At 39.5% G+C, this 25,152-nt stretch overlaps 1 protein-coding gene across 13 annotated transcripts in view; it reads left to right on the plus strand.

Moving 5' to 3' along the window:
- The window catches only part of NCKAP5 (NCK associated protein 5), a 605,696-nt gene that overhangs the window by 509,942 nt on the left and 70,602 nt on the right, over nt 1-25,152 (plus strand). For 11 of the 13 annotated variants that reach the window (XM_083581664.1, XM_083581665.1, XM_083581666.1 and 8 more), the window contains 5 exons: nt 3,416-3,520; nt 8,704-8,895; nt 10,442-14,208; nt 15,784-15,961; nt 19,602-19,680. In XM_083581664.1, coding sequence (XP_083437790.1) covers nt 3,416-3,520; nt 8,704-8,895; nt 10,442-14,208; nt 15,784-15,961; nt 19,602-19,680 — 4,321 coding nt within the window. The remainder of the gene's footprint in view (nt 1-3,415; nt 3,521-8,703; nt 8,896-10,441; nt 14,209-15,783; nt 15,962-19,601; nt 19,681-25,152) is intronic. The other 2 variants (XM_083581669.1, XM_083581670.1) reach the window with 1 other exon arrangement.

The following is a 25,152-nucleotide window of genomic DNA, read 5'->3' on the forward strand; positions in this document are numbered from 1 at the left end:
GATACCGATACAGGAGAAACATGTTTTATTTCAGGTAAGCAGATAAAAGTGTCCGGTTCTGCTGCTGCTGATGCACTATTGCGTTTCTTCTCTCCGCACTCTTCCCAATGGCCATTCCTCCTCTGGCCACTGCTGTGGATACATGACCTGTCTGTCTGTCTGTCTCCCGGCACTGTGATTCATGTCCATTAATTTCAGTGGTCTACTCTTGAGTAGGACTAGCAGTGAATACCACCCTTGGGGCAGGATTCAACTCATGAGTCCTGTCAACAGAAATCCTGCACAAGGACTTCCATTGATAATATGAGGCTTTCCCCTGCTCCATGCCCCCCAGATTGTCTCAGGGGTGAAGGGACTATCCCCCCCATCCCCAGAAAAAAAGAGGATAAATTTTCAAAACACTCATGTGTAAGCTTTATAAAATATTTGGAAAACACATTAAATACATTGAAAATAGTGAGTCCAGGCAAAGAATCAGACTTCCTGGAGCTACTTCTAACTTAATAGTCCAATGATCCTGATAAGTAATAAGGTGGTTTTACTACACATAAAATGCAGATATGATTGGGTGCAGATGTCTGGGAAATCCCAGACATGTCCTTTCTTGGGGGGGCCCATATGCCCTCCTGGGGGGATTTTTACAATTTTAAGTAAATGTCTGGGATTTTTTGCGGGGGGGGGGGAGGTTAAAAAGAAATGTGTGTGCATGGGCGCCTTAGGTTTAGGCTACCTCTGTCTCGGATGACCTGGGATCTGTTTCTGGCTCTGGCGTGGGTGGCTTTGGCTCTGTTTCAGGCACAGGCAGCTCAGGCTCAGGCCGGGGGCACAAAAAACAAGCTCAACAACTTTTACATCTAGAAGTAAGGAACCCTACAGTAGAATGTTGAGACAGAGTGTGTGGGAAAATGACTGTGTATATGGGCTCAACACCTACTGAATAACTGAAGAACAGATGCTTTTAAAAAATAAGTTTTAATATAACCTACCTCACAGGGTTGCTGTGGGGTTTGGATGAGGAAGGGGAGAACTATGTAAGCTACTTTGAGCTCTTTGGAGAAAAGTGGGGGATACAAGATAGATAGATAGATAGATAGATAGATAGATAGATAGATAGATAGATGTTACATTATAAAAGAAGGTAAATATTTAGAGTGAAATCATATTGAATGAAAAATTTTCATGGAAAACAAATTTAGGGTTGTATGTATCCCTCAAACAGCTATATCAGTTTTGCTGGAACAAGGGTGGTGTCAGGTGACAGAGACTAAATAATGGAATGGAATATGAACAGTGAAATAAGCCCCCAATTAATATCTAGTGGTATTTAAGTCTTTAATTGGCCTTGAACTGAAGCCAGTTAGCGATGACCAATGTAGAATATGAACTAAAGGACTGCATATTTAGAAAGATTTCCTCTAGCAGGGATGAAAGGATGAGTGAACAATATAGCTGACAGTTGTATTTATAATTATTTTATCTGCTTTTCTTAGAAAGGAACAGTGGTTATGCAACATTTTTATAAAAAGCAACAACAACCTGCCTCACTGTAGCCTCTCCAGATTGCACTCCTGTTAGTACTTCAGATGCTTTTGTAGAGAAAACTCTTTCTGTTTTCCTATAAATGTATTTGTAGTCCTTGTCCCTCTTCAAGCAGAGGCACTGAATATGAGCCATAAAGGCTGTGCTCAGTGAGGGTCCTCACACATAGCAGTGGTGGGTGATTTGAAGATGAGTGAGTGTTTCTGCCAATAGATCTAAACTGGTCACTCACTAACAGCTTGTCACTATGCAAGGAAATAGTCTTAGTGGAACATGTGCTTGATAGTTCCACTTTCTTCTTGGAGTTTGGACAAAATGCTTAACACAATGTCTCTGGAAACTGTACAGTATCTGTAGCAATTTGTACATTCTGTGATTCCACCGCAATGCAGGAAAAATGACAGAAAGTAGTAATGCGAGTGAATATGAACTTTCCCCCAAAATTCTCAATAATCCTTTCCAAGCAAGTGTGTGTAGGTTTACAACCTACATAGCATTTGTTTGTTGAATGTGCATTCCTTATTTCTTGTTGCTCAAGACAGCTATAAACAATAGTGCAAGTGCAAAATAGCGTAACATTAGGCTTGAGTTTTGTCTTCTAAACTGAACTCACCTTATCTTCCAGACCCCCCAGCTAGATGTGAAAAGTGGAATGTTGTATTCAAATTTAGATGGCTCTGTGTATTTCTGAATAAAATACAAGTAGAAAAAAACCTCAAAAAGAAAAGCAAGACAAGTGAACATCATTAAAAACAACCAGTTAAACCCAATTATAACATTTTTACAAGCCAGCTTATTAACCAAAAGCCTGTCCAAATAAAAAAATGTTTTTGCCTGCTCGTGGAAGATCACCAGTCTAGGCTAGCCCAGCCTCTCGAGGGATTAGATGGTGGGACTTACCCCTTGGCCCTTTTGTAGTTACTAGAAGAAGCAAAATACATGGTGTAACTTGAGCACAGTACTCAAATTTGTTTGTTTTGCATTTTTTTCCAGGCTGCGCAATTCAGTAATTATTTATGCAGAATTTGATGTGAAATTTTTAATTTTTGTTAAATATAGAATTCACACAGCCCTGACTATATGACTGGCAAGAGAATATATATTACCAGGTTTGGAATCTTTTGAAGTTATCCAGCCAGGAGCCATGTTTACATAAATTGCAAAACTTATTGTATTTGCAATTAAAACAGACCAGGCTTAGCACTGACATAAAAACCTTAGTAATTAGTATACAGATTAATATGGGGAAATAACACCAGTTTAGCACTCCTTCCAAGCAAAACTGAAAGAATTGAGTATGTAATCGAACAGCATGTGAATTTTAATGCACAAAATCCTTTGAGTCCCTACCTCCCCGATGCAATTATTTTCTATTCACATTAATTGTTCCTAACAGATGACATTAATGACTTTGAGTTTAAATGTGTGCAAGGGAGGGCTTTGCAAGATCAATGTTGTTTGAAGTAGAGTCACTTTTATAATCATTTACCCGAGCTACAGCAACTGCTAAATAAAATAAAGTTAACCTGTTGATTGCTCAGTAAATGTTTAGTATCATGCCTTATTATATTAGGCATCAGTGGCTATAGATAAATGCATTTTATTCCTATGAATGCATCATCGTTATGTACAAAGCTGTGATAAGTAATCAAACATTGTAAGCTAAAAATGCCCTTACTTGTTCGTGCGTTACCAACTCCATTTTATACTGTTAAGTTCTAGACTCAATGAACAGAGAAATTAGGACAAAGCTCTTTTACCTTAGGGTCTGTTTTCCCCTTGAATTTAACTGCAGCGGTTCGGATTTTCAAAATCGCTGATCTTCTGCATGCTTGTCAAATGGTTATGCTTTGGTCATTCTGTTATTTTCCCCCAGAAGCTTCATTCGCGCATCTTAGATCTGTCGTCTGGGGATTTCCTTTTAGAGGTAGAGAAGAACAGAAGTTTGATACCGCTGCAAAGTGCTGATGTTCAGGTTCATGTGAGTTTTCTTGAATTTGATTTCTTCATTTAGCACATTCTTATCTCTCCATGAAGTATTATTTAATGGAGGGGAGAGAGAGCAGGAACAAATAACACTCATCCTTGAACCTAAAACAGAGTGGAAGTAGAGATAACAGCATTTTCTTCTCTTCTCTGAAGTTCACTATAATTTCCCAGGCTATATAGGAAATAAAAAAGTGCCCTCTTTGCAAAAAGGCATAAATCTTGGCAGTGTCCCCAAGATACCTTTTTGGGGTATTGATTACATCTCAAAGTTTCTGAGAAATGGTCAAGGAGCTTTTTATTAAAGCCGGTGCACTGTATCATTCATCCTTGTTTTATGATATATTATGTATGAACTGTTAAAAATTCATGGGCTCTGGGGAAAAAACCCCACCTTTTCAGATGGGCTTAGTTTTTGTGCTTATTTGGCAAAACTTTAACTAGTATGCCTTTCATTTTCATTGAAAAAGAAAAATGTAACTCAAAAACAAAAGTTGCATATAGGCAGAATTAAAGCAAATGAGAATGGAAGCATTCATTTTATGTTTAAATATAAAAATTCAACAAAAATGCAATTTGCTGAAGTATGATCAAGTGTTTCTAAATGGGGTGGGATGGGGAGAGAAGCAATTGTTCCAAAAGTTCAGAAAGATGTTAATGACCTACCGTGCAATATGTAATTTAGCCTTCAGGTTAGATTATTCTAACTACCCAGTTTCATCCTGGCAATAGCTTGATTTAGGCAATTGTCTTTTCTTCCTACTAACAATTATGTGTTTAAAATATAATCCCGCGCCAGCTTTTGTACTCTGATTTTATTAAAGTTGATGGTTTAAAACCCATGATTAGGGGAGGGGGAGTGCACTCATGAAAAGCAAATTAATAAACCAATGAACAAGTTAAATATATGTAATTAATGCCCCACAAGGGTGATCTTTGAGATCTTTTAAAGGAAATGTAAGAAAATGATTAGGATGCTGTTAGGAGGAAAATTCAGCCTCCGTTAAAAAAAAAAAAAGCGGCTGCCATTTTAAATCTGCAATTTAAGAAGACATCCACTGTTGCATGGAATATTGTTCCAATGTTCCGGACTTGTCTTTAATGTGTGTGTGTTATATTATCTTGCTTAGTCATTCTCTTTCTTTTTCTGAGATAAGAAAAGCTAGGTGTTGTTTTGGATCCCATCTGTTATATATCTATTCTATGTCTATAGAAAGGATGAAACTATCCCCTCTACTAGAAGAATCTGGGGGAGGTCATAAAGAGAAGTTGGGATCCAGTATTCATCTTCTCTAAACAATGCATGTTGCATGCATAGATGCATTTCATGCATGTACATCGAGACCTCAGTTTAAAAATAAGAGTTATCTGTTACCATAATCCTTTCCATTTTTATCCACAAGCAAATCCTTCTGTGTTCTATGGGTCTTTTTCTCACACAAATGAGGATAGGATTTCACCCCTGCTCCTCCCATAATTGAGTGAAGAAATATTCTCTCGTTGATAGTTTGCATGACATTGGAGACCTTGGCAGATTGGACTGGACTCTACATGACTTCTGTCTTCATGTTCTGCTCACTATCCCTGCAGGTTGAATGTTCTATGTCTTCAAACAGAAAGTCAGGGGGAAAGGTTCGAGCCTAACCTCCTCCCTGATATCTAGTTTTTCATATTTAGAAAATATTTTTTTATGGAAAAGCATTCAGCCATGTGATAACATCTCTGATTTAAAGTCTGAAGTACTACAATCCAGAAATACTGCTTGTGGGAACTGGGCTCATTACTTATCAACTCCTAACTCAACCAGTATTTTTGTGATTTGCCAAGATGTGGTCAGTTGTGATCTCAGAATCATTCTGAAAGTGTGTTGGAGCATTCAGATGCCGCCCTTAGAAAGCCCATCTCGGATCTCGTAGTCTGTGATGGTTATTGACTGGTTGATTGCTTCAGAATGTGATTGAAGAGGCTGTGGCAGAGCAACTGCAGACAATCTTGTTTTGTTTTTTTTTAAAGATATTTATTGAGATTTTACAAAAACATAAGTTTACAAAATAGAAAAAAGTCACATAGAAAGAAAAAGATACAAAAAAGAAGACATAGAAAAATACATAAAGGAGAAAAAAGAAGAATAAAAATACAAAATACAAAAAACAAATAGATAAAAAACAAATCCGTTTTTAGTAACTTTAAACTCATTAGCTTGTTTCCTTGGCCTCCTCACACCTCCCCTTTTTGTTTTCCCATTTAAATAATCAAATCAGCAAATCCTTACCCTCTTTCGTTTATCTTAACTCTATATCTTAACATATTATAACTCTATATTTTCATCCATTTATCAATTCATTTTTGCATATTCTTCTTAACTTTGTTGCTAATGCCACTTATTTTCAGTCCAACATCATTTTAACATTCATTAATTTTACAGTGTTTCTGAAGGTAGTCTTTAAATTTCTTCCAGTCTTCTTCCACCAACTCTTCTCCCAGGTCTCGGATTCTGCCAGTCATTTCCGCCAATTCCATATACTCCATCACCTTCATCTGCCACTCTTCCAGGGTGGGTAACTCTTGTGTCTTCCAATACTTTGCAATAAGTATTCTTGCTGCTGTTGTTGCATACATAAAGAAAGTTCTATCCTTCTTTGGCACCAATTGGCCGACTATGCCCAGGAGAAAGGCCTCTGGTTTCTTCAGGAAGGTATATTTAAATACCTTTTTCATTTCATTATAGATCATCTCCCAGAAAGCCTTAATCTTTGGGCACGTCCACCAAAGGTGAAAGAATGTACCTTCATTTTCTTTACATTTCCAACATTTATTATCAGGCAAATGATATATTTTTGCAAGCTTGACTGGTGTCATGTACCACCTGTAAATCATTTTCATAATATTCTCTCTTAAGGCATTACATGCCATAAATTTCATACCGGTGGTCCACAACTGTTCCCAGTCAGCAAACATAATGTTGTGACCAATATCTTGTGCCCATTTGATCATAGCAGATTTAACCGTTCCATCCTGCGTATTCCATTTTAACAGCAAGTTATACATTCTTGAAAGTATCTTAGTTTTGGGATCTAACAGTTCTGTTTCCAATTTTGATTTTTCCACCTGGAAGCCAATTTTTTTATCCAAATTATAGGCCTCTCTTATTTGATAATAATGAAGCCAGTCTCGCACTTTATCTTTTAATTTCTCAAAACTCTGCAATTTCAATTTGTCTCCTTCTTGTTCCAATATTTCCCAATATTTCGGCCATTTGGCCTCCATATTGAGCTTTTTCTGAGCCTTCGCTTCCATTGGTGACAACCACCTTGGGGTTTTATTTGCAACTGTAGACAATCTTGAATGGCACTGATTATCTAGATCCATTATAGTCAAATTTAGATCTGGTTTTGAGACTGAATTTGCCTTAGCCACAGTGATCAGGACAAGGGAAAAGCTTTTGATACCATTGACCATAGTGTTTTCTTAGACCAGTTCTGTGGGATGACAGTCAGGCACAGTTTGTGGTGGTTCTGATCCTTCCTGCAGGTTTGGCCCCAGAGAGTAGCATTGGGAAAATGCTCCTCAGCCCCTTGGCATCTATGTTATGGGATGCTGCAGGGCTCTATTTTTCCCTCAGTGCTTTTTATCATCTATATGAAGCCGTTGAGAATGTCATCAGAGAATCTGGAGCATGCTGATAACACACAGCTTTATTTCTCCGTAACATCTGAATCAGGAGTGGTTGTGCAGGCTCTAGACCATTGTCTGGCTACAGTGGTGAGCTAAATGAGCATCAATAAACTGATTTTAAACCCTTGATAAGACAGAGGCTGAGCATTGTAACCTTTAGGTCAAGTGTCACTGTCATCACCCATGCATATTTCCTCCATTGCTCAATAGGCATGGAACGGTGAAGCCAATTTCATGCAAAACCTACAATCCTGAGGACTTCATGTCCAACATTTTCCCACAGTTGTCTATGAAGATTGAGATTCATATTTACACACAAGGCACCTTGAGTATTTTAGTCCATGACAAACCTGAGTGATTTTTCAGGATCGTGAGCATTCACCCCATCAACTCAGAATGGCACCTCTAAGGAAAGGGAAAGAAAAACATTTTAATGAAGAAGGGAATCCTAATTGTGCAGAAGATCCATTTGGGACTCTGGATTTAGGTTGTTTGTGTCTACTCTTAATGGGATAGAGTATAAGCATCCACCTCCACAGCTTTCAGTTCTTGTTGTTGAGAAAAAATGGTTTTGAGATTAATGAAATTTGTTGCAAAATGTCAAGGAAATGTAGTCTTGTTGTTATTGATAACTTATGCAATGCCTCTGCATAAGTTGAAAGAATTTCATAGCTGCATATTCATGAAGATTCTGAACTTTCAATAATATTTTGCCATATTAGGAAGCAGAAGATTTGCCTGGAAAGAAATTAAATGCTTCCACAAACTCCAGCAAAGGTTTAATGTTTTTACTAAAGCACCACTCTCTTTCTTCATTATTCTCTTCCTTGAAGCTGGTATTTAGTCACAGCAGCTGAGATTGCATTTGGAGAGGGCCGATAACTACACAAGTACTAAAGGCAGCCATAAAGTGTCAATAAATAGCATAAGCAGGAGGCTTCAGCTGTCGGACGGTGACACAAAGATGGATTGTCCTGCATCAGAGACTTTCTTAGACAAAGCTTTGAACTAGATAGGAAACCAAAATTAGACTGTAATGGAGAGATTCCATTCTCCGTGGACATTCTGGTTGGGACACTAAATTAATTTACCTTGTCCACTTTGTAGGGCCTCATCTGTTACGTTGTGGGGATATAATGCACTTGTCAAGATGTTCTTGTACTGGCTTAACTTTGTTTCCAGTATCTTTCTGGAGCACATTGCTAATAAACACAGCATATTTCAAACAGACTGTCATTGAAAGGCCAGCTTGAATACTAGGATATGCATGTATTTTAATAATAATAATAATAATAATAATAGTAATAAACTGGCAAGTTTCTAGATATTTAAATCTCATAATAGGTAAGAAATATGAGCACTGTGCTTTTAATATTCATTCAATAATTATTTATATCAGCATGAACAGCAAATGTGGGCTTCTGTTTTGTTTTCTTATATGAATATGGTATGGAATTTTTTAACCCATAAAACAAAGTAATCTCTCTCTTTTTCTTGTCTTAGGAATGTCAGCAGAATATCAGATCTGGAGTACCTGCCTTGAAGTGCCAGAGCCAGTTAAATATGACAGGGCTTCACCGAGTTTATCCTCGAAGCAGCTGCAGCAGCAGTGAGCTCTCTCTGTCAAGTGCCTGCAGTGAATATTCCAGTGGCTCCTCCTACACTTGGAATGATGGGAAGGCATGCAGTAAAAGGGTAATGAAATAGGTTCATTTATTGTCATTGTCATCATCAAGTTTATTTATGTGACACTTTTCCAAATAACAGTTCAAAGCAGCTCACAACATCAGCAAATAAACTATCAAAAACACACTTCATAAATATATATTTACATTCACAGTTGCAAATAGGCATCTGTGTGACAGGATGGTAGGCAAGATAGATCTTTGATCCGATCCAGCAAGCCTTTATGCTATTTTGTTCTTATTTTGTTGTTGGCATCAGTCTGTCTCAAGAGGCAATGGAGTGCACCTCTGGGGATAAAGTTGAACCACTGCATCAGCAGCACCAAATTGACCTCCTCGGGGCACAAGCCTGGGCAGTGTGTAGGGAGGTCTTGGGCTGCCCAGACAACAAGACCCTCCTCTCAGCCTTGCTGATGTGGTCCAGAGGGAAGCAGAGCAATACGTTTGGCACCAGCTTAACTGCAGGAGTTGCCAGGAGGAGGCGTACAAGGCGTCATCCAACCATCTTAGGGACTCCACTCCAGACTTGTGTAGGGTTTACTCCTTTGCCTTTTCTTTGCCCGAATATATCCCACAAACAGCAGAAGTTTAGGATCAGAGTTTTCCTTCTCCTTGATGGACTATCTTTCCAAGTTACCTGAGCCCCCTCACTTGCCTCTACAATATGTGCAGAAACCGCCTTCTTGACCACTGGACCCACTATTGGTCTTATCCACTCAATCCACCAGAGCCTGCCTTTACATGCAGGGGAAGTCCCTAACTCACTGAGGGTTTGAGACCCATTTGCTACCCTCACCTGGTTTAGCTGACCAATCTAAGCAATTTCCCGGGGTGTGGCCACTGTTGCATGCAGACAGCTTCTAGGAGCTACAGGTGAGAGCTGAGTACAGGGTGGGGACCAAAGGTGGAGGTACTAGCCCATTAGGAGCACAGCGTGTCCCCCACCAGAGGTACTACCCCTCTTGTTAACACTCCCCACACCTGTTCTTATTAATATTTACTGAAATATGAAATACACTGTAGGCACATCCAGCAACAGAAGCAATCTTTTAGCTAGAGTCTACATTCCTAGGCCTCATGGAAATGGGCCAGATGGAGGCGCACAGGATGAGTTTAGTAGCTTATAATATTTTAAGATATTTGTATGTGATGCCACATAATTCGAACACAAAATTGACGAGAGCAACAAGGGAAGCCAACACAGTGCTCTCCAGATGTTGTTGGACTACCAACTCCCTTCAGCCCCAACCAGCATAACCAGTGGTTTTAGCTGATGGAAGATGTAGTCCCACAACATCTGGAGGGTTGCAGACCTTGATCCCTTGTATGCCAGGTCCTCTTTTTATTATAGCATTGTAACAGAACTATCTGTAGAAAAAAAATACTATAAAAACCATAGGCCTTCTCAAGCTCCACAGTGTGGCCATTTTAACATGGTTGTACAATGTACAACCATAGCAATGAGAGAGAAGTCACTAGCTCAACATTGTCCTTTTTTTTAGTAATGTTTGTTAATTTCTCTGGTAATAACTCTTTCTTACTTCTTTTAAAATCAGTCGTCAGTGAACTGGGATAAAAGAATAAGCATTGGTTCTTCGCTCCCCAGCAACCTTTCCAGTCCTGCTGATGATCTACCTCCAACTCGTATCAAGGAAAACCACATTTTGGAAGGGCTAAAGAAGTTACAGAAACGCAAAATATTACTTGAACCGCCTTCTTCTGTTATATCCAAATGGGGATACAAAGATTGCATGGACTCTAATGAAGGAATATACTCCCCTGGCATTAAGTGCAGCAGTCATAAAGAAGAGGTACATTGCACACCAGAGGAAATGGGGGCCATTTGCATTGATCACCAGAAAAACTTTGTGTATGATTCAGATTCACATGAGGATGCGGATGATGAGTCTTCATCTTTAGCATTGCTGTATGAAGTACCGAGCAAAGACTGTAGGCACTATTGTAATAAATTAACTCACAGCGTTTCTGACAGCCTATTTGGTTGCGAGCCTGATAGAAAGCACTTGCCAGAAAGAGGTTCTTATTTTAATTCAAAAGAGAGACCTGAAAAACTGACTACTTTTGTCAATGAATTTCAGTCAAAAGGAAAATCTTGCACAAATGTGAAGCTGCCTGTGTTGCAAATAGATAAAAGTCTTGCTAGCATAAGCTGGAGAGACCTTAATTTACACCTTTCAGATACTGATGACAATGAAATCCTGGACGAATTACATATAGAAAGCAGTGATGAAAAAAGCCCATCAGATTTGTCATTAACTCCTTTTGTTGACAAGCACACAGAGAATTCTGATGTGCGTGTAAAGAAGGAAAATTGCCAGCATGTATCTTCAGAAAAAGAAGCAAGTCAGGTACTCACTCACTCGGGCATTAGGCCAAAGGCATGTAATTTCATTAAGCAACAAAAAGTTATAAAGAAGACTTCTTCAGAAGAATGCATTACTGTTATATTTGATGCTGAAGATGGCAAACCTATTGAATTCAGTTCACATCAATCTGGAGTTGTCACTGTAACTAGAAATGAAATTTCAATCAACCACTCATGTACTGGGCCCAATGCAGAATACACTGAATGTTTACCTCAGGGAATAGTTAATTTCCAAAAAGCAATGGAAGCTAAGAACTACAGCATTTTGCAAGCACCTGATAATGAAATTGAGAGAAAGACTCTCCCAAATAGCTTAGAGAATGAGCATGCAGTTGACCCTACTACATGCAACAGTCAGTCTCCTTTACTCCCCAAAAGACCCATGTTTCACAACATCCCACAGCAAAAGCTAATGAAGCCAGTTTGCAGTATTTCTTCCAAGCCTAGGTCTCCATCTTGTATGCAGGCAGGTAGTAACCAAAACCAAAAATTGACAAAAATTCCTAGCAGAGATAAGTTCTCGCCACAAAAAACAAATATCACGGTGAATGAATATTCCACTAGCACCTCATCACACTGTCCTATGACACTGGAGAAATCTGTAAAATGTTCAAGATTCAAAAAAGTGCAGAGTCCCACTAAGAATACTGATTCAAAAGTAGATTTGCTTATTTCAAGGGTGCACCCTCTGCAAAATTCTAAAATGCTTGACAGAACAGATTGGCCCAAGAATCAGGTCCCAGAATCAACTTCATTGCCTCAACATCTTATAGAGTCAATTGACTGCGAAGAACCACCTACTAGAGATATCCATTGTGATTTGCCTGCTGTAGAAGCTAGATCTCCATCACCACCACCTCCTCCAGGCAGGTCAACGTCACTATTGATAAGACCAAACTATGAATATTCACCACCTGTACCCAATAAGCCAGGAGCAAGCATTCCCAGTGAGACAGTAAAAAGTCCAGTCATGTCACCACTGAAAACGGCCTCAATGTCCATTTTTCATAATGTGCATAGAATGCCAGCTAACAAGCTCCCTTCAACACCTAAAGTCAAATTAAATCACTTCAATGAGAAAGGAGAGGTGTTTACACAAAGCAAATGCATATCAGAGCAACCCTCCACAATGTGCCAAGTCATTCCCAAAGTGTTTACAAAGAAAGTTCCTCCTAAAACCTCAAACCAATCAGTATCCTGCAATAATATAGAACGTAATTCCAAGGATGTGTCCCCAGACTGCACGTCACAAGATACAGATCTAATGCAAAATGAACTACTGCCTAAGGACACTGAAGTACCTCAGAAAAATAAATTTCCAAACAGATTCTCCACATCACCAGATTGTCAGCCAGCAATGATTGGGAAACCTTTTCTGCCTCAGATTAATCACTCCCCATTATCACTGTTGTCTCAGGGAAGTGATGCTGGAAATATACCAGAAAAGAGTCTGAAACCACATCTGCCTGTAGGACTTAAATTACTCATAAAATCTCCTCAGCTCCTAAGAAAGAGTTCCACTATACCAGGGAAGCAGGAAAAAGACAGTATGAATGCAGCTTCCAAAAGCTGTGGGAATTCATCCAAATGGAGGCAGGGTGAATCTTTAGCTCAAACCACCATAGACGTAGCTGACACTGAATTAAGGAGTGCTGAGAATGGAATAAAAGAAAGTTTTGCTGGGGATCTTGGTATGAATCCAGCTTCCTCTGTTTCACCTGAGACTTGCTGCTTAATAGAACGAGGAGATGGGTTGGAAAACAGGTTAGTTAAGAGATCCATTTCTTCTAGTAGTAAGGCATACTTGAAGCCTGCTCTTGGTATGAATGGAGCAAAGGCCCGAAGTCAAAGTTTCAGTATTCACACAGGGGAAAAGTCACCTATACCTTCCGCAGAAGGGTTAGGAAAAGTTCGGACCCAGATCATAACAAACACATCTGAAAGAGGGAATTCTTTAACGAGGCAGAACTCTGCTGTGGAAGGATTACAAATCAGAGCTGTTCCTGGTTCAGCAGTGATGTCAGATACGGTTTCAAACACGACAAAAGTTCCAGAAACTTCTTATTCTAGACAGGGTTCTTCTGCAAGCATGAGTAGTTCCAGCAGTCAAGTTGGTAGCCCAAGCAAACTACCATTCCATATGTCTCCAAAGGGGGATTTATTCTGCAGCATTTCAAAAACTGAGGACAACAAATCACCATCTCAGAGAGATGTCCAAAGTAAATCTTTCCATGATGAAAAGGCCAGCGAAATTTCAAAGCATCAACCAGTAAGCAAAAAAAGTGTTACACAAGCAGAAATGGCATTGGAGTCATCAACTAGTATTTCATCAGAACAAATTTTGCCACTTCAGAAAAATCTGGACAGCACACAATCTCCTCATAAACACGAAGCAGGCAAGGTAGTATTGCAAGAAGCCTGCATAAAGGCATCTGAAGCCTTGGAGAAAGTTTCAGCTTCATCTGTTTTACAGCCCACGATAGAAGAAAAAGTCATGTTGTGCATCCAGGAAAATATGCAGAAGGAACAAGGGCAGAGCAAATGCCCTACCACTGAGACTAAACAAAAGAGTGGGGGGCCTTCTATTGCTAGCTGGTTTGGTTTTCGAAAGAGTAAGCTCCCAGCCTTGAGTGGTAGAAAAGCTGATATTTCTAAAGTAAAAATAGAAAAGAAAGAGCCGAAGGGTTTAGCTTTTGGAAGCAAGCAAACAAAATCGGAAAAAAGAAAAGACAAAAAGAAGACTGAACAGCACTGTGAAGCAGAAAATGAGATAAATAAGAAAACTCTGAATTGTGGTATTTTAGACAGTGTTCCAAAAGGGAAAAAAATGACAAAAGCCACACACAATAACCTCAGCCAAACTGGGTGCGAACAAAAGAACAGCTCTGCCACCACACACTCAGGAAAAGACAGCTTTATGAAAGAGCTTTTACACAGGTAAGGTTTTTGGAAATGTAGATTGAGATATAGATATTGTGAAGGCATGTAGATTTCATTTCATTCAAACTCCCATCTTAGTTTCTTTAGTAGGAAAGCACAAAGAACACACTTTACTATGCCACGATCAAGCATGCCCTCACAATATGTCCAATGTGGCTGTTTTCTCTTTCCAAACAGCATCCCTTTTCATCCCTTTTACTATGGCACATCACAAGCTGCTATATAAAATCCTGCTGACATTAAAAAGTTACTTGCAAGGAGCGCCCAGTAGCTGGAAGCACCTTGCAATGAGCATGCAAGCTGCTCATCCCAAAAAACACAACCCCACAAACTTTCCACAAATTGACTCTCTTTTGTCTCTAGATTCCAGCTGTAGATGAGGAGCCCTGTAACACCCTTTATGGCCTAGCATCTGCACAGCCTTCTCCATGTCTCGTCAATCCCAGGGATTTGACTGGTGATGACACAAGGGAGAGCTTTCTTTCTGGTAGCACTTGGGATATGACGTTCCTTCCTTAGTGAGATTAGCTCAACTCCCACTTTAGCAGCATTTTTATACCACCTCAGTACTACCACCCAGCTCCACAGGATTTCAGCAGACAAATGGTTTGTTTAATTTGTCTCTTTTCTTGTGGTTTCTTCTGTTATTTAGTCCACTTTGTTTATTATTATTTGCTTTTTAGTTATTCTGTCTGTCTGTTTTCCATTGCAGCTACTTGTGCTGATGCCCGTGAGGTAGAAAATTAGGATATAGAACATAAAATGAATAAATCATTTCAAGATTCTGGATAACTGGATACACCATACCTGTAAAATGATCATTCCTTTTGTGAAAAATAAGACAATATTAGGATGTCAGAGAGTAGGATGTCAAGGAGCCTAGACTTTTCCATGGCATACTATTTTTATAGCAAGAGAGCTTTTTAAAAGCATATGGCCATGCATTCAGAATTGAAACCCCTCTACTACCACCTGCCTCCTAGAATAGCATAGCCCAGTAAAAACTATACCACATGGCTGCTCCGATCATTTGTATCTGCTCTTTGTTAACCAGGTCAGTGGGCTCTGAAATTAAAGAATAGAAAGACTTATAAAAGCTAATACAAATATTAAGCCATAGAAGGTTATTTTTTTTCCTAGGAAAAAACCCTGTAGGCATAGCAGTATGGGAGGAAATGCATTGCCTGGTTTTGTTTTGTTTTTAAGGTCTTCTAAAATTTGCTATTGTTAATTGTTAGTAAATACATACAGCAACCAACCAGAATTAAGTACATTTATGGCCACCTTAGACCACAAAGACATTCGGCAATAATGGTTCAGTGTGTTTTCCAATTTGCCTCCCAGTCATAGAAAATTTAAAATAAATCATTATATGTTGAAAGACTAAATTGATATAGTACCTGAAATTGCAAGTGACAGATTTGATCAAGGCTAGTTAGAAACATTTATCACTCACAGGTCTACGGGGAGAAAGATGCAGGGAGGTTACGTTAAACATTAAAGGAATGGTGAAAGTAGAGTGATTGAAGAAGGGCAATGTAATTTATCAGAGGAATCACTTTCCACCTACAGAGTTGATAAGAAAGCAGCCCAGCCGACAGAAAGTGGATCACATAATGTTTCCTACAGGAGCGTGTCGAAGGGCGGCTCCCAGGGCTCTTCTCTTCCCAGCAACTCTGTCGGCACTCAAGGAAACCAGAAGAAAACCAGCAAAACAAAGGCTGATATGGAAATACCAAATGATGCAGTGGTACGTAACAAGACCCTGCTGTCCTTAATTTTTACTTTTCCCCCATACTGTTACTGCTCCAACACAGGGTAGAAATATGCTTGTCATTGCTGGGGAACGATGGATTAATGTCAGCATCTGATGGCCTGATTAGGGAATCCGATTATACTAATGCCCATAGCTGTCATTTGATGGAAACATATTCAGCCTTTTTTATGGCAATTTGCACTTGGTTACCTGTACTTTCAAGCCCACTTCAAGGTCCTAGTTTTCACCTTTTCAGTTGTTCCATGGCTTGAGACCCACATGTCCCCAGACATTCCTTCTGGATATATCAACTACCCTGCTGGTTGTTCCCTGAAAACTAAGCCTTGCTTCATATCCTTCACTCTGTGATATAAGGCCTTCCATATCTAGAAGTAAGGTACTTTATGGTAGTGGCCTATTCTTGGAGCATACAGGACCTGGAGATGCCAGGGTTGGAACTAAGACCTGCCACTTGCAAAACAAGTGCTCTACCATTGATCTGTAGCCTTTCTTCTACCACCACACTGCCCCACACACCAGGACCCCAATCTGAATCAGGTCCCCAGCACTGGCAGTTTGTGTGGGGTGGGAAAACTTTGTGTTGGATGTCACATCTGGGTTAGCCCTAAGAACACCATTGGACAGTTGTTTCTTTTAAGCTTCTTCTGTTATTGCACTGAAAAAAGGAAAAGGTGAGTGATTAACATCCCGTGCATGCTGCTGCGTTCTACGAGGAAGCTTGAATTGTGAAGTAATTACATATTTCTCAGGGATATATTCTAAAGGTAAAACACATTTTCAAAGCCCTTCATGATGGGAATTGAAAAATCTATTAGCTCAGTATTGATGTTTAGGGTGCTTAAGGTTAAAAGTATCAGTGGCTAGCTCTCAACGTCAGGCAAATGTCTGCAAGCATTTGTGCTTCCATGTAAAGCAAGCTTTAACTAGAAGATATACAAGGTCATTTGTTAAAAACATCTCAGAACCTGCATTCTGAATCCATATGCTTTGGAAAACTTTTTCTATCTCCCCTCCCCCTCTCCCCCCTTTCCCCTCTCCCCCTTTCTGTAGCATGTAGCTTCTATAGTATCATCTTTTCTTTGAAAATGTAGATGTCCCCTGCATTATAAAACCACAAATTATAAGCATATCTAAGTCTGCCCTTGTAATGTCACTGAAAGGAATGAGAGAGAATGAAAGTCTGGAAATGTGCAATATGCAGGAAATTCAATCCAACTGATCTAGAACTTTGATAGCAAAGCAGAGCCCCTTATCACAGCCACTCAATTTAACTATGCCCCATTTAATATGGTGCTGACAGCTTAGGGTATATCTTCACTGTACAGAAGTATTTTTTTTAAGCATGCTGCTTTTACAATTTCTTTTTTAACTTCCTTATTATTGTCTAATGGCACAGTAATTTGCAGAAGTTTTTGTCTCATTTTGTGAAGTCTTTGCAAATGTAACAATAATAGCCATTTAGGACTTTAAGTATATCTTCAAGAAACACACTTCATTTTATCGGGCAAGTACAAAGATTGTTCTGAATCTACATAAATAATGAAGAAATGTTAATTTTTTTCTCTTTAACTTCTAAGGACAAATTAGTCACACTGCAAAGGCATTACCTTTTCCTTCTCCAGACTGCACTTTGTTAAGCTGAAAATCAAAGTGTTATTAGGACATTGTTTTTGAAGATTGGATTATATTATATGCTACATCTTTGTGGGTTTTTCAATACTTGATTTTATTCTGTAAATGAAATAGCTTGCATTACCATGTTGAAGCCATTTGGGTTGAAAGAAAAATGAGTGCCTATAATCTGTGTTTTGGAATCTGTTGTGTGTTTTTTTTAATAATGACAGAATTGTGGGGAATTTCAGTTTGTCCTCTAAACTTGGTACTACTCAATCTCATTTAAAATGCATATATTATTTCCTGGTCTTCATGTCCTTTTCTCCCTTTACTGGCTTCTCACTTTGAATCACGTTGCAGAGAATTCAGTAAAAAGAGATAGCTGTGATTGAAAACACTAGCATGTGGTAGCATTTCCCATTGTGCATTCTTTTTTCCCTAAAAAAAGGGGGGGCATGCCTTTTTGAGAAAAACAGCACAAACCTTTTCAAAAGCCCTGAGCAGAGATGATTTCTTTTTCTTTTTACACTGTAACAATACAAGGTACATTTAGAGATGAGGGTCAAACCAGTAACTAACACTTGCAAAAGTTGATAAAGAATGCATGCCTTAAATTTCATCTGAATGGAAAAATCAAATGTGCCTTTTACATTTAATGCTCCTCTAAAGTGGGTTTTCAAAAGTGTATCTTTCATGCGCCATAGAATTAAGTCTTTTCTTTTTCAGCATGTTAATTAAAGGCTTAGGGTTCTATTATGCCATCACTTAAACACTTATCTCAGACTGTGGTTTCCTGGCGATTTTTATATACATTTTTAAGAAAAACATGTTCCATTAGCATCGTTGGAACAGATCGTTTGCGCAGGGTGTGCAAAACAAGGACTTTGCTGGAAATCTTGCTCATTTGCTTACGTAAATAGCCCCATTTTGAACCTAACCATTGAGTATTTTATGAAAAACAGGAAAGATACTATGCTCCCCCAAACTAAAGCCAATGTGGTTTTAGTTTTAATATGCATACCACAGCCAAGGTGGAAAAGCACCTTGGGAAGCCAGGTGTGTGAGAGTAGAATATCAGACTGCCATAATGAAAGCATTCTTGCTTGACTTAGAACTGAGCCATTGTTGAAGCTAATATGGTACAATGGGAAGGGCACAATGGATTGCAGTGCTCATTCTTTCTTCACATATTTTTACCTTGGGTGTCAAAGTATTTAAGTTGCCCATGCACCTTTAAACCACTGGTTGACAAAATAGTATCTAAGGCAGCAAACCAGTTATAGATGAAAGGTAGTGTTGGTAGCTGAGTGGAGAAATGGAGTGGAGAGTACTTAACCTTTTTTCTTTCAACAGCTTTTCAATTCAAAATCTGTTTCAGCCCAGGTGGTAGTGACAGCAGAGGTGGCAGTTCATTTTATTTATATAGATGTGGAAAAGATGCCAGAATTATGTGACTGCAGCACTGAATGAAGATGCCATGTGACACATTAATTTTATTTCCTCAGTTCTTTAACATAAATTAATAAGATACAACATTTGAGGAGGAGGAAAAATACAGGATCATGAGAACTTAATGTATTTCTTTAATATTTAAAAAAATAAATATTGTTTTATCTTTTTGAGAAATTGTATCACGTTGTTGTTTAGTCATTTAGTCGCGTCTGACTTTGTGGACCAGAGCACGCCAGGCATTCCTGTCTTCCACTGCCTCCCACAGTTTGGTCAAACTCATGTTCGTAGCTTCGCACAAAGACTTAATTTTTCTTGCCAGTTGCATCGTATTGTTCTTAGCAAAGCATCTAGAAACAATTTAAACGTCATTCATAATAGGATGCTGTGCAAGCTGTACTACGTGGGAGTTACATTAAGGTGGATAGTAAAGGGTGATAGCAAAGATACTAAAAGTTAAACAGATTTGTTTTGAAATACACTGTTTTTGTTCTGTTAAAAGAGAGATATGTAAGCAGTTACAATTACTGTTCCCCCCCTTACAACACAGATCAAAGTGGTAACAGAAAACTTCCAAGAAGATGAAGAGAATGCCATCGCTGACTCAACTTGTCAAAGCCACTTAATAGGTAACATCAACAAAAAATTTAAAATGTTGTAATATGTGGCTTAGATTCTCTTAGTACATTATGTAGTCTGTGCAATTGAACAGAGTTATGTACAATTAATCCCATTGAATCACACTAGACTAAAGGTAAAACTGGATGAGTTTCTTCTCTATATATTTTAGCAGGCAGCACTGGGGGATCAGGCCAAAGATCTTAGCCAGCCAGCAGCCTGTACTTGCAGTGGCCTACCAGATATCTGTGCGAATAGGAACAAGATACTTCTCCTTCAATGGCTCAGTACAGAAATTAATGTAATCCTATATTGGGGATCGGAAATATGCCATGAGCACAAATATTCTACCTCTACATGCTAGTTCCACCATGCCTTTCCTTGTTTGCCTAAGTGTAAACTGTGGTTGGGTCTCATCAGAAATGCCTTTAAACCATAATCATCTACTTTTCTTCATTCAAATCATATTTCTTTTCAGTGAGAAATTTATTACCTTAATGCAGGTAGCTTTACCATCTGTGGAAATGTTAGAAACAGTCTTCTAAATAGCCATACTTCCTGGCTACAGTGCTATCCTTCATCCTGATTTTTAGTGCTATGTTATTTGTGCATCATTGTAGCAGTACATTTTGAACATACCAGTTTACCAAGTTGGATGATACATGCCAGCGATGGGAACCTCCAGCTCATGTGGCTAATTAGTCTCTGCAGGCCTTCTCATTTGTCCTATCAGTTTATTTTGGCCAGACCACAGCTACCTACCCTACACCTGACATTGTATATAATGTGTGCTGGGGACAGGTAAAGTCACAGCTGGGCCAAAAGGGGAAAGTGCAGGCACCGTCAATCAGCTGAATGTCAGGGCTTCAAAGCGCAGCCCAGGGCTCTCTGCAAGCACTGAGGGTCAGTTGGTGGTCGGGGCTTGAAAAGAGTGCTACACAGCTGGAACACTGACAGTCATCTGGGATCAGGAACTGCCTAGCGCTGATGAGGGGACTGGAGAAAACAGCTTGTATTCAAAGCTCTTCTTCCAATGCTCTGAATACTAGTTGCATTCTGAAGGGCTTCAAAGGACCTCTCTGTGACCAAGGATCAGCTGTTTTGAAGGCAAGTTCCCAGCACCGATCAGGCAACTGGCAGGTGGGTGTTCTTGTCGCCTATCAAATTGGGCAACAGAGGATAGCGGAGATAAAGATCTGGCCTTCCAGCCAGATCCAGTTCCCCACCCTGGTTATGTGCACTCCAAGATGAATCATCAGTAGAGGAAAGGTGCATGGGAATATAAATTAGGATGTTGAATAGTATTTTCAAATGTAAGAACATAAAATGATTGCATATACTATGCTGCTTATATATTTCTAATACTATTTACAGAACTATTTAGCATGATTGACATCAGAGAATAAATTATCATTATTATTTATTACATTTGTATACTACCCTTCATCTGAAGATCACAGGGCAGTTCACAACATAAAAATAAAAGATGAGAACACAAAACACATAATAAAACGAAAGCAAAAAACCCAAAACCATTAACTATTAAACCATTAAACACATTTAAAGGGTCATATAAGGTTAATCAGCCAAAGGTTTGGTTTTTGGCTGGTGTCTAAAGATAGGTAATGAAGATGCCAGGCAAGCCTCCCTGGGGAGAGCATTCCACAAATGGTGAGCCACTGCAGAAAAGGCCCATTCCCTTGTTGCCACCCTCTGGACCTCTCACAGAGGAGACACATGAAGAAGGCCTCAGGTGATCAATGCAGGGTACAGGTTGGTTCATATGGGGAGAAGTGGTCCTTGAGGTGTTGTGGTCTTGAGCTGTACAAGGTTTTATAGGTCAAAACCAGCACCTTGAATTGGGCCTGGGGAAAAATTGGTTGCCAGTGCAGTCAGGCCAGGATTAGTATAATATGTTCAACTGTCTTGCCCTGATGAGCAACCTGCTGAATTCTGCACCAGCTGAAGTTTCCAAACCATCTTCAGAGGCAGCCCTACATGTTATCAAAGTGTTGCAGTTATCTAACCTAGAGGTTACCAGAGCATAGATAGAAGTTAGGTTATTCCTGCCCCAATAGGGGCATAGCTGGGCCACCATCTGAAGCTAATGGAAAGCACTCCATACCACTGAAGCCACTTGAGACTCAAGCATCAGCAAAGGATCCAGAAGTACTCCCAAGTTGTATACCTGCTCCTTTAGATGGAGTATGACCCCATCAAGAGCAGGCAACCTCCCAGCCATCTCTTCTAGGAAATCACCCACTAACAGTGCCTCTTCTTATCTGGATTGAGCTTCAGTCTGTTGGCTCTCATCCAGTCTGCTACTTAGGCAAGACAATGGTCCAGCACTTCCACTGCCTCACCTGTAGATTTAAAGAAGAAGTAGAATTGTGTGTCACCAGCTTAATTTCTGACAATGTACTCCAGACCTGCAGATAACCCCACTCAGTGGTTTCATAGAATCATAAAATCATAGAATTGTAGAGTTGGAAGGGATCCCAAAGGTAATGTAGTCCAACCCCCTGCAATGCAGGAATCTCAACTAAAGCATCCATGACAGATGGTCATCCAGCCTCTGCTTAAAAACCTCCAATGAAGGGGAGTCCACAACCTCTCGAGGGAGACCATTCCACTGCCAATATTAAATAGCATAGGGGATAAAAGTGAGCCCTGAGGAACTCCACATTAAAGGCTCCATGGAGCTGAAAAGCACTCCCCAAGCATCACCCTCTGAAAATGGCCATCCAAGTAGGACTGGAACCACCGCCAACTCAGACATGTTATCCAGAAGGATACAATGGTCAATAATATCAAAAGCTGCTGAGGGGTTGAGGAAAATTGGCAGGCACATTTCCCCTGTTTCTCCCACACTTACGATTCCTCTGTAAGTCTCTTTTTCTCAGCTCTTTATTGTTTCCTTCTTATCAAGAGATGGCAGTGCAAATACATTCATGTACCACACTTTACATTTTGGGAGGCTGAGTATTGGCATAAATGTAAACCAAAATGTTTGTGGTGAGGATCTGTGTCTTGTTCTCGTTTTCTCCTGCTTATACCCCATATGAAAACATCTGCGCTGCCAGCTCACAGCAATCTCTCTCTCAGTGCCAGGCTCCAGCTGATATGACTTTGTGTGCTTTGTTTCAAACTTCCTCCCAATCACAGAAGGTGCTTCGAAACTATAATTTAAAGATTATTATGATAAATGGTTGCATACTCACATTTTAACGAGCCATTCTCTCTCTCTCCTCCCCACTGCCACCTAATTTTTCACTGTGCAAACTAACATTTTAACAAAGTGGAATGTGTGTGCATAGTGTGAGGGTAGGGGGAAACTATGCTAATGGCACTAAGCTCAGGAAACACTGTGCAATCCCTGGACTGGTGCCTGGATACAGTGGTGAACTGGATGAGGGTCAACAAATGGAGTTTGAATTCTGGGGAGAAAGACGCCTTTGGGGTGGGTGGTTCTGATGTCCAGGAAGTTGGTCAGTTGTCTGTTCAGAAGGTGGCACTCCCTCTGAAGGAGCAAGTACAGAGACCAGGTTCAAGGTCCATGTGCTAATTCATAAATCACAACTTGGGCTCAAAGTACCTTAAGGGCTATCTTGATTCCTTATGTTCCTCTTCAGTTGCTGAGATCCTCTGATCTCAGCAACACTCATGAGTTTTGATTCACCTTCACTAAAGACAGAGCATTTAGTTCAGCAGGTCCTGCCCCTACCAGTAGAGGTTCTTCAGAAACCATCCCTCCCTCCCTCCAAATACAACATGCTTGTTCTTTTTCTTTTACCCAATGTGTATTTATTGGTGTTTATTACTGATGTTTTAATGGATCTTTTGTTGATTTTATCCTTCTCCTCTACCCAGCTATATTTTTATGAAAGCGAGACTTACAGATTTGTAAATAAATTAATAAGCTAATAATTTTAATGAGAGAGATTCAGTTGTTAACAATTGTCAGTGTAAGATCCTCAAATGGGTATCTGGTCTATAAAGTTAGATAATATGCAAGTTAAATAATAGCCAGTGGACTACAGGTATGGTATTATTTGGCACAATGGTATTTTATCACAGTGAAGTACTCCTAGTTCTTGTCATGCATGTTCCAGTTACTTTATATTCTGTTCAAAAGTGCTCTTAGCAAGCCAATAGATTTAAATAAGTTAATGGTTTCTTGGATGAGTCTTCTTTTAAAAGACCCTGAGAAGACAATGTAATACATATCAATAAACATATAAGATATTATCTTGGGCACTGCACCTTCACAAGATACTTTTACGGCTGGGGAAACCTTGACTTACAGAAAAGCCATCATGCAACACAGCTGAAGTTATTCATCTAGAAATTGCAGAACATAATTTTTAACTCTTAACTTCCCATCTGTGTGCTGTACCATCTCTCTGTCTCTCATCATATTCAGCGTTCAGCTTGGCTATTTGGTCCATTCATGCACACAGTATATATGCATAGAAATCTTATAAAATCTGGTATATATATTAAGATGCTACAAGTAATTATCTCAGTTGCATTTTTCTTTTGCTGAGTTGCAGAAGCAAGGATATCAGGGAACCTCTTTGACTGCTTCTTCCCCATCCTCTGTGTACCTACTGTCTTACAAAAATGTTTATAGCATAATCCAGGGGTGGCAGCTGTTGCCCATTGAGGCTGGTGAGGCAGGGAGAAAGTTAGCTATTGGTAGGGGGAGTCAGGGATAACAACAGCCAGAGCTAAAGTAGGAGGAACACTGCAAGACTGCAATCCTGTACACAGTAACACAATCACGTGAGAATAAGCTCCACTGAGCTTAATATATTTATATATATATAATTTAATACTTAAGACGGTTTACTAAGTGGTTTACAAAATAAGAAATATTTGGAAGAATTTATTGTCTCACTAAGACAAATGTTCCATCAGCGCAAGCATTTCAGCTTGCCAGAAGGAATGACGCCCCCCTACTACACCATGTGATAATTTGGAGGTTCCTCTGACCTCCCTCCTCCCAACCCAATGGGGGCTGCAGGAAGAAGAGAGGTGAGAAAGCCTTGTGGAAGTCTTTGCGCAGACATTGTGCACTCATTAGGTGAATCCCACCCAAGATCGGGCCCTACGCTCTCTATGCAAATTCCACGCCTACTGCCACTAATGTCTTGCTGCATCTGTAGGCATCTAAAGTTACGGTATTTACACCAATTCCATGTGTTTTGAGTCTTCACTCTTCGGGTGCACAGAAAAATACAGTTTTTTGTGCTAGAATTTTACACTAAGGTGAAGATTTTATTTTATAGTCTTGAATCCAGGCACTCCAGTCCATTAAAGTTCTTGATAATCATCTAGCTTATAGCCAAGCACTTTCTTATAACATCATTTTTCGCTTTCCAAGAACAACTCTGCAAAAGGTTCTGCAGTTTAATTTAAAAGCAATCTGATCAGAAAAGAAAGGTCTCTCCCTTTGTTATTGTAGGTATCCTTATTTAGTG

This window comes from Podarcis filfolensis (genome assembly GCF_964270895.1).
Source record: "Podarcis filfolensis genome assembly, chromosome: 1".
Classification (NCBI taxonomy): Eukaryota; Metazoa; Chordata; class Lepidosauria; order Squamata; family Lacertidae; genus Podarcis; species Podarcis filfolensis.